Consider the following 10,142-nt stretch of genomic DNA (forward strand, 5'->3'; position numbering starts at 1 on the left):
CTTTACCTGTTGTCTGATCCTCCGTATGTCTTTTTTACTGCAGTGAGCCTCGATGTAGCCAAACTCCATAAAGTATGGCATTGTTTTTATGCCATATTAGATTCATTGTGTTGATGCATTTTGACCTGCTTCAATTTTCCACCGCAACACGCAAACTTCCCCATTCACTCAGTGCGTTATAGTTACACATCGCTTAGGATTTGTTGCTGCGTGTTTGCGCAGAGTGAAGGAAAGAGGAGACCAGCTGCACAGGCAGGCTGCGAAATGAGATGCAGGTGATCAGTTTGTGTGATCGGCAACAAGAGATCGTGATCGGCGATCACCGATCATACACTTTTTCACAGAAATCAGCCGATTATGATCGGCAGCAAATCGATCGACACACCTCTAATGTGTGTGTGTGTGTGTGTGTGTGTGTGTGTGTGTGTGTGTGTGTATAGCTGATAATTTGCTAAATTTATGTAAATACAGATGTACAAAAAGAAAAAAAACTTCCATGTCCAGAAACCATCATATAGAGTTGTGGGGTAATGTGTTGTGTGTGCTGTCCACCAAAATATAGAAAGGTTACACTCTACTACAAAGTAAATATGGGCTTAAAGAGAAAGCTGACTAGAATGTAGCATTAACATTGGAAAGCCACTGATGCAAATCCAAAACATTAAACAGAGATACAGTGAGTGAGAGAGAGAAAATCCAGAGTTTGTTAAATTCTCACGCACTAATGATCTCAGTAACACATCATGTTTGCAAATGGGATCACGGCATTGGATAACTTTCAAATCTGTAGCATTCACTCCAGCCAAGTTGGAACCAAACTCCGCAAGGTGGATATGGAAGTTGAATGCCAACAAGTGATGGCCTTTGCTGTGAGTGCTGTTACAGACTGCAGTTACTCAAATTAGCTTTTAAACATATCAGTGAAGAATTTTATAATGACAATGGTAAATCTTGAAGAAGTTATTTAAAATATATTGCGATATATCTGTGGTTCATTAAGGCTGTGAGACAGTGCAATACTTCCGTATACCAATGTTTTACCCTCTTGAGCTTTGGAACATAGTGGATTTTAATACTTAAACATAGCTCACACACAAATTACACAATTAAGTAGCTGTTTATTTATTTATTTTTAATTATCAACTAGTACCGTTTTTCTCTTTTCCGTAGAAACTTTGTATGTGGTGTTCAACAACGAAGATGTCAAACATTTCAACATCTCCTTCCGATACTGAACAGCAAAAGTTATTTGATCGTGTAAGTTATAGAACTAAAGGTTGATGTGGATTCTTCATAAAGTTACCAAACAGCTCAAAGTATTTCTCAGTCTAATTGTGTATTCCCATGAAAGTGTGGAGCTACTTACCAAAGTTGTCTCAGGCTCCAATTGGGACTCAGAAGAGGACTCCATGCTTGTCTGTAACCAGAGTCAAGTCTGCCTATGCTGCGCGGATGACTGCATCTCTGTGGAGACGAAGAAGCAATGTCTTACTACATGGTGTAACCGTAATGAAGTGAGCTTTGCAAAAGTAGAGTCAAGATTTTAGTTCTTTGTAAAACACCTGCTGTCCATGCTCCTAAAAGTTTGTTTGAGCCAAACTTCTGCCTGTTAATAAATGACCAGTTTCGACTGCACACTGAGGAGGATCTGAATCTCTGTCAGCTGGCTTCCCCAAGGCTTCCTGGAAAATGTATACTCTCAATGCATCTTTTCCCATTGCTTTCACTTTTCTTCCCAGTAGAGTCACTAGAGCATCACAACTTTTAACCATTATTAACTTCAACTTTATAACGTCTTGTCATTCTAACTGCTCAAATCCAACTGAATGTGGAAAGTTGTACAAAACTTCAAAATCACTCATCATTTCAGACAATTTTTACATACAGTGTAGAGAGGGCTGACATATTCAGTCCTCTCTACACTGACCGTAAATTAAACAGTCCAAGGAACCATTTTAAGAAATTACTTCTGATTTTAACGCAATTAAAATTACATGTGAATAAGTTTATTCACGCGATAAGCCGTTAAAAAACATGCAGCACCATCTTCTTCGTTTCTTTCGCCGGTTGATCGCATGACTGGTGATGTGGGGGAAAAAAAAGTTTTTTTTTTATTTGTGTGCAAATAAAAAAGCAAATCTATTTTCAAAATTGCAATTTGTACAGTTATATGGTAGATGGAAATATAGGCAGTGCGACAGATTAGGTCAAAAAATATTTTTAGATTGTAGAGTAGCAAGTTCAGTCCAGACAGAAATCTAGTTGCCAATCTGGGGGGGAAACTTGAAGATTCTTGTTGAAAGACACACTCCATCAAGACAAGTTTCTTCCAACAACCCAGGCATCAAACTCAAAGATCAGCTCTTGAAACTGTGATCAACTTAAAACCACTAAATAGAAAAGAATTAGCCACCATCAGTTACAATTTGGCCAAGATTTTGATACCCGGTGTGGCAGAGTGAAAAACAGACGGTATAAACAAGAAAAGGTCAACACTGTAAAATGTTCACATAAAGTTGATGTATTTGTCAATTAACTCTGAATGTCCCTATAGTCATCCACCCGCATTAAAGCATGATTCTTCCAGCATTTCCGGTCATGTCTCACTGATCGTAAATCACAAGGAGGCACTGAAAAGCAGCGTTAGAAAGCCGAGACTCTCTTATCCGCCTTGTTGCTCCTCCACAAAAGCCTGGGAATCTGCCTTACCACTTATTATATTACTTTCCATCATTTTTGTGAAGCTAAAGTTAGGTTAATTATTTTCAAGCATCAAGGCAATTTATTCAAATGAGTAAAGATGTTAAAATTATGCAGTATCCAATAAAACAAATGTCAATTTCTCTAGTTTTAAGTCCAAATTAAAGCCTTTAGAGTAGACTCTCAAGTTTAGAAGGTTAAAACCTTTGAATATTTATCTTGAGTATACAAAGGTGTTTAAAAAAAACATTTAAAAGTCACTAAGCAGATTTGTGTTGCTGTGGAAACAATTAGCCATATTACTACCAGATAGCTAGTAGCATGTCTCTAGCTAAATAGCTAAATACCTAGCTGGCTGGACACACAATTATATAATAATGAGTAAGACATAATGTTTAAGACTCAGATTGCTAAAAATATATTCAATTTAAAACAATTGAGATAGGCATGCCATTAGTCAATGCTTAATACTGAAAGAAGCATCTGCTGTATCAAAAACCCCTGATTCCAAATTTCAAATAAATACACAAATAGAAAAATGTTTTTATTTCATGTTTTTTTCTCACAAATGAAAAAACCTGTAGTTTGCAGCCCTCTATAAGTGCATGGTATGACATTTTGGAAGGTTCAGAGCTTTAAAATGGCTCTGAAATAGGTAATGTGGGCAATAATCGGCAGCTATAATCAAAATGCAACTTCCCTGCTGTTCTACTTGAATCACACAACATCTGTTTAATGTAACGGTTTTAGTAATCCACTGTGTCCTAATAAAAAGCAGTTGGAGGCATATATTCACCATACTAGTTGCAATAAATATTCTTTCAGGAAGTCGTGTCAGAGGAACACACTGGGCTTTTTTATGCAAGTTTTGGTTTGTGGAGCAGTTAGTGTTGAAGTGTGACTCCTGCTTTATTTGAGGTTTGGATTATTATCGTTATTGCGTGTCATTACGGATCTGAACAACATTTTAAATTTTCACCTCTTTGGAAGCGGTGGCTGAACCAGCGGCAATCAATTCTCGTTAACATCTGCTGTGCTGACTCTCTTCCTAAAGTTCACTCGGTCTGTTTCTGCCTGGAAGCTGGCACCACTCGGTTTGTTTTAAATTGTCCCACAGACCTCAGTGAGCCAGCAGCTCTGACTCACTGCTGAACACTGAAACTGAGGGAATCCTTAGAAACCAGCAGAGACCCAACCACTGCAACAGAACAGTTGGCTGATGGGTTTCTCCTTTGAGGCAGATGTGACAGAGCTGCTTCCAAAATGTTGAGAGAGTTTTTAATCTCAACCATTGTAGAGCAATCACAGCGCAAAGGAAAGACTAATTACTATCAGAATTATGATCCAATTAAGGAAATCATCCTTCTCTAATTAGAGTCTCACCAACATCGACTTATGACTGTCAAGTTTTAAACATCCTGCAAAGATGATGAAAACTGAAACATCACAGAAAATATCTAATTTACTTCACAATCTTAAGAAGACTGAACTGGAGTCTAAATAGAGAAAAGCGTGTGGTTTTTAACAACACCTTATGATTATGTAAACTTACAACTTTCTAATGCTACTTAAAAGGTGAAAACAGTTTCCGTAAATGCAGAAAAGTGATTATTTAAGCTGATGTATGCCCTGTGTGCATGTTTTTGCTCTCAGACTAAAGGTAGTCTGATTCTTATTAATCAGGGAGGAGGGCTTCAGCGAGCTTCAACTAACTAATATTATAAGAAATAAGTTATATTAGGATTCAAAGAGCACAAATCGTCAAATTCCTAAAGACATTCCCAAGACATTTTTGCCCAAAGTGATTTTTAATTTTTTTTCTAAATCACCTTAGGGCCAAAAAAAGGTGATTTCTTGGTCAAATCACTTATGATGACTTACACCATCAAGGTTTGTTTTTACCATTTTAATCAAGAGAATATAGTTTGTTTTGCTGGAATTTGGAGATTCGGATTAGGCTACAGAACAGAATGTTGACAAGTACAGCTAATGCCAATAAAGTGCCACACCTTGTGTTTTTCCTCCATGTTTGCATTGACATTTGTTGTGTGCCAATTGTAGTTTTCTGGCTGATTACCGATCTGTAAAAAACCCGACCTGCCGATTCCGATTTCAGCCGATATAAAGGCTACTTCATATCCAGTTAAACCAATTAAGATCCCCATGACTGAATATTAAACAAGATCCAAGGTGTGGCAATCAATTTCGATCCAAAGTATTTCCCATGGGACGAAACTTCATCCAAGTATCCCTTCTACATATCAAAATAACATACACATCAATCCAAAGTCGTAGAGGCCTAGACTTTAACAAACATTACGGTTTTATCAACCTGCACTTTTTGCTTTTTATGGTTGCAAATATGTAACTTTATGACAAATTTCATCTTGCCAGAATTGAGGAGTAAATGCTTCAATGAATGTCCCGTAATAAAAAGACAAAGATTAGAAGAAGGAGAGCTGGTCCAATGTAATCTTCTGGGTGTCCCAGTTTGATGATGTACTCAGGGGAAAGACATCTTTAAAGAAAAATTAAACCATGTAGGTCAGAGAGAGTGGAATATTAATCAACCGAGCCTGAGGGACAGACGACTGACTTTCAAGTGCAAAGAGGATTCAAGAATATCCACAAGAATAAGGTTTGCTTTTTATTCCCAAGTGGGGTTTTAAATGAACAAACTCTGACTCTGCATAAAGGAAACCAAAACAGAGAGAAATGGGGATTAATTTGAGGGATACAATATTAAAACAATGCATACCGCTGGCTTAAAAGGTTGAATCCAATTTAGAAAAGCTTTGTACCATAATTCAAAAAATACATTTACCAAGCCAGTCTTTGCTATCGCTACACTAACAGAGCATGTTTTAATAAGATCTTTATGTGGCAGAAGGCCTAGTGACGACTAGATTCTTTAAATCTTCATTGACAAAAAAATTACATCGATCATGGTATAATAATGCAAGTTCGTTCTCTCAAAGACCTATAAACTACAACTAATTTTGTAAGGAATACTCCACAATGGACTGAAAGACATTTTTAACGTCCAAAATAAAACAAGACAATCAAAGCCAATGAATAAAAAGGAAATAAAAACCACACACAACTGAAACCATGCTGAATATGGATTATGCAGTCTCTCTGAACAAAATCGCAATTCAAAAACTATCATCAGAATTTAAATTATTGAGCTCATTTCAAATGATAATGAAATTAATAGTTTGAACATCAAGAAAAAACAGACTTCAGCAAAAATTAACGAATTGAGCATCAAGATGTAATCATAGGGATCAGAATCCAACAACGTAATAGACCTTCCCAGAGAAGTGAGTGACCACGCTGGAGGATGAGGTGTCAGGTTGTTCAATAAATTGTAAAAATTCTTTGCATTTGCCAATGTTATTTCTAAAAAACTTATCTACTCTAATAAATGACACTAAAGAATTAAACTTAGGCTCTCCAACGACATAAGGTTCATTACCAAGATCCTTTTTTACAATTAATAATTGATGACATCCAGATTTTCTTTTTTTTGTGGGTGAAGTCTGGCTGGACGATGTGATTGAAAAACTTGTGAAGATAAGATATGAGCGTTTCATATCAGTCGATATCGATAATTATTGATTCGTTTTGTTTGTTTTTTTTTGCTTGAAGGATATATCTCAAATAATGCCAAAGTGGTGGTGTGACCTTCCCCGTTTTCTTCACAGTTTTCACCATGAGACACAGTGTGGCGAAACCTTAAACTGCTGCTGTGCAAGGTACTCAACAGATCGTTGCTAGGTAACCAAAGAGTGAGTTGGTTGATGCCACCCACCTCGCTTAGCTCACTAAGAGAGGTTGAGAACAGAAACCCTTTCCTCTGCCTACATCTCCCAAAATGCTGGATCGGTGTTCAGTGAATAGTCTATGAATATTGTAACAGATGTATCATCTATTGATGTTGATCATGTGTTTATTGTAACTGATTTATTGTGCAGCCCTAATGTGAAGTTCATATTATTTATTGTTAGACATCCACATAAGACTACAAGTATGAGCCTGCACATTGAAAATGTTTTAAAAATCATGTGATTCAGATATCTGTGGACGCAAATGCTGATCAGGTGGAGAGCGCTGGGCTCACAGGACGTCAAGGACACCTCACACTGTTCATTCCTGTGATGAGAGAAAGAATGGCTGTCCTTCAGATTTGAAGACTGTTGGCTGATAACACGCAGAACAGAGAGCGAAAGGAACATCACAGAGCAAACAAGGCGACAGCTCAACTACAGCGCTGCTAAATGAAAATGTGGATGACGCATGCAGCTCCAGTGGAATACAAGATGTGTGTTTGTGTTGCCATACCTTTTGCAAAACAGGAAGAAGAAAAAATAGGGGGAGATACTAGGCTACGGATTTGAGCTCAACTATGCAGTCATTTCCAAGATAACCTCTGATGGATTTGAGGACGTCGGAAGGAGTTGTACAGACACAAAGGTCACCAGTGATATATCTGTAACCTGAGAATGACCTTAAAGCAGAGCGGGACGACGGCCCCTCAAACACACACCATTCAGAGACATACAGAGCATCTATCCCACGGCAGGATGCGACTTCCCTGCTTGACAATCTCTTGTTCTGTTACAGACACATTGTGATATCACCTACCGGAGAGCCAATGCGAGGCAGACACAGGGAATTCTAATGAGAAAGCAAAGCACATAAAAACAGAGGCTGTTCGGCGCAGCTAGCACGTGTGGAAGAGAACAACAGGGGAGAGGGCTGCGGGGGAGAGACCTACCTTACGAAGCTCGGACCGCAGAAAGCACCATTATGTCCGGAGACGGACGAACAGAGGAAGAAGAGGAACCTCGAGATGACATCATGTTTTTCACCCTCCTCCTCTGATATGTAGGCTATTGCTGCAAGGCTGCCGGTGTCAGCGGAGGAGCAGCAGCAGGCAAAGCTCCCTCTCTGAGTACGTGTGTGTGTGTGTGTGTGTGTGTGTGTGTGTCCCACATGTAAAGCCTCCGCTGCACCTCTTATTAAAGCAACAGGCATAGCTAAAGTGTTGCTGCATCTTGTTGAAAATCCCACATGCGGACTGATAAAGAGTGGTCAGGTGGAGTTTGAAAAGTCAGAAGAACACGGTCTTGGGCCTTGGACCATCTTACAGCTGAAACAATCAATCTCGATTAATCAATTATTAAAATAATTGTCGATTAATTGTTAACTGGAGCATACAGACTCAGAAAAAAAAATTAATTTACTGAAAAAATGACATACTTAGAAAAATAAATAAGTCAAAACTGTCTATAGTTCTGCCTTCAACGGAATTTTTTTTTTCATAAAAATCTGTCTTCACTTAAAAAAAATTGTTTTTTTGTTGTTGTTTTTTAATAAAAGCACTTTTGTCTGTAGACATGTTTCATCCAAAACACTTACTGTGGCTTAGTTTTAGCTTCACCTGGTTTAAATTCACTAAAGGAGTGGTGTATTATTGCATTTTAGCCAAAATATGTCTTTCTTATTTTTAAGGAATGATGTTATTTATTCATTTAATGATTAGTGATAGAAGAATTGGTTACTAAAACAATCCTTAGTTGCAGCCTTAAACCGTCTAGAACCATCAGGTTCAAATAACCCAAGCTTAGCAAAGGAATAAAAAATAATTAAGTTTCTATGCTTTTCAGCTCTTGAGTAAATCACCTAAACCTGAAATGTGCAGAAACGGTTGCCTCCTTTAAATCAGGGTTGAAAACATTGTTGTTTCCCACAGCTTCCCTATAAAAGGTCACAGATCAATTTATTTTGATCGGATTTTAGATATTCTTTTTTTTATGTATTATATTTTGTGATGCCAAAATATTATTATTTTAATATTTGTCTGTTAAACCCAGTTCCTTTATTTTTCTGTCAAGCAATTTAAATAATTGTGTATGAAGGCTGCGGCACAAATAAACTTGCTTTGCCTCCACTTACCGGGTCACCATATTAAATGTGAACAGTAGACGCTGTTTGCTTACTACGTCTGCTAAGCTGATCCATTAGGGTAAATTATGATACCAGGATACCAGGTTTCCCTTTTAAAGGACACTCAGGCATGTGACCAGTCAACCAGACAAAACACGTCTATGGATAAAATTGCACACAGTGAATTGGACACTGGAAGGCACGCTAAACACAGCAGTGTCAGGCTTAAAAGATGAAAAACACATTAAAAACCTTCTAATTAGACAAATATTACAAATGCACTGCACAACATAGACTAGAATTTATGCTGTGTGGTTTCCAAGCTTTAAACTAGTATCAAATGGATTTGAAAAAACAAAATAATAATAATTTCAGGATGTTTCTTTTCAAAATGTAATTTTGACTAAGATAGCAGTTCAGCCGAAAAAACTCTTGCAAATATAACTAGAAAAAACATATTTCTATAAGCTTCTATAAACTATTTGATTAAGCCTTCTTGAAGGAAAGAAAGATAATCATGTAAATCTGTGTGAACCTCTTTCGTAATCTCTCTTTGGATTATCTCAAAAAAATTACATGGTCCTAAGGAGCCTCAAGCGTCTCCCCTTTAAGTATAGAAATCTAAGATTAATAATTACATATTGGAGAGCAGAAAATTAGCTGGGGTATATCTACAGTAATTAAAAATAGAAGTATTCTGATATTATTGCATGAGTTGTTGTTTTTTTTTGTTGCATTATTATGGCAGATTTTCCACCCTCATACTCTATTATACCATCTAAACCACATGTGTCAAACTCAAGGCCAGCGGGCCACATGGAGATGATTGACTTAAAATAGGTTTTGAGCACGAATTGACTACAAACTACATCTCCCATAATGGATTCCGATTGTTACCAGCCAACATTACGGCTTCTCGCCACTAGAGAGCAGCAGAGTCACCTTTTGCTGCTTATTGATTTTCCCAGAGAATAAAACTGAGACATCCACAAGCTAACATCAAAACGTCCAAGAAAAGAAAATTCGATTTACAAGTAAGACTGTGAAGGAATATGTGTGTGAGTTGGTGTCAGGGCGGCAGGTCGCGATAGACTTTTTTTGTTAGCCGTTATCTTGAACGACAACATTTTAAAAAATCGGCCATGTACTATTTGTATCCGTGAAATTACAATCATATTAACATCAGCTTTATGGGTTTAGTTAATATTCACCGTGAATCTAGATCCCATCACAAATTAAGCAGATAAATGTACCTACATTTTTCTCGTAGTGACAAAAACCACCCCAATAACTTTTAATAAATTAAATTAAGCAACTTCACTTAAATTAGCATTACTTCACCCGCTGGGGTCTGAACGCACCTCCTCCTGGTCACCATCTCCAGAAAAATCTGCACTAATTCATCAGTCAGTTGGATCTGTCTGATCCAAACAGATCAACTGAACTCTGTGAGTGTTTTACCCTGTGCGGTCCGGTGTGCGGGTTTCGCT

At 37.5% G+C, this 10,142-nt stretch overlaps 1 protein-coding gene across 5 annotated transcripts in view; it reads right to left on the reverse strand.

Annotated features, from left to right (window-relative positions):
* Window positions 1–10,142, reverse strand: part of osbpl8 (oxysterol binding protein-like 8) — a 71,078-nt gene that overhangs the window by 49,084 nt on the left and 11,852 nt on the right. For 2 of the 5 annotated variants that reach the window (XM_007571247.2, XM_007571249.2), the window contains exon 2: window positions 1,367–1,464. In XM_007571247.2, the coding sequence (XP_007571309.1) occupies window positions 1,367–1,411 (45 nt within the window). In that variant the 5' untranslated portion in view covers window positions 1,412–1,464. Of the gene's footprint in view, window positions 1–1,366; window positions 1,465–7,480; window positions 7,654–10,142 lie in introns of those variants that run through there. The other 3 variants (XM_016681334.1, XM_007571250.2, XM_016681339.1) reach the window with 3 other exon arrangements.

Source organism: Poecilia formosa, unplaced genomic scaffold (genome assembly GCF_000485575.1).
Source record: "Poecilia formosa unplaced genomic scaffold, Poecilia_formosa-5.1.2 Scaffold277, whole genome shotgun sequence".
In the NCBI taxonomy this organism is placed as follows: Eukaryota; Metazoa; Chordata; class Actinopteri; order Cyprinodontiformes; family Poeciliidae; genus Poecilia; species Poecilia formosa.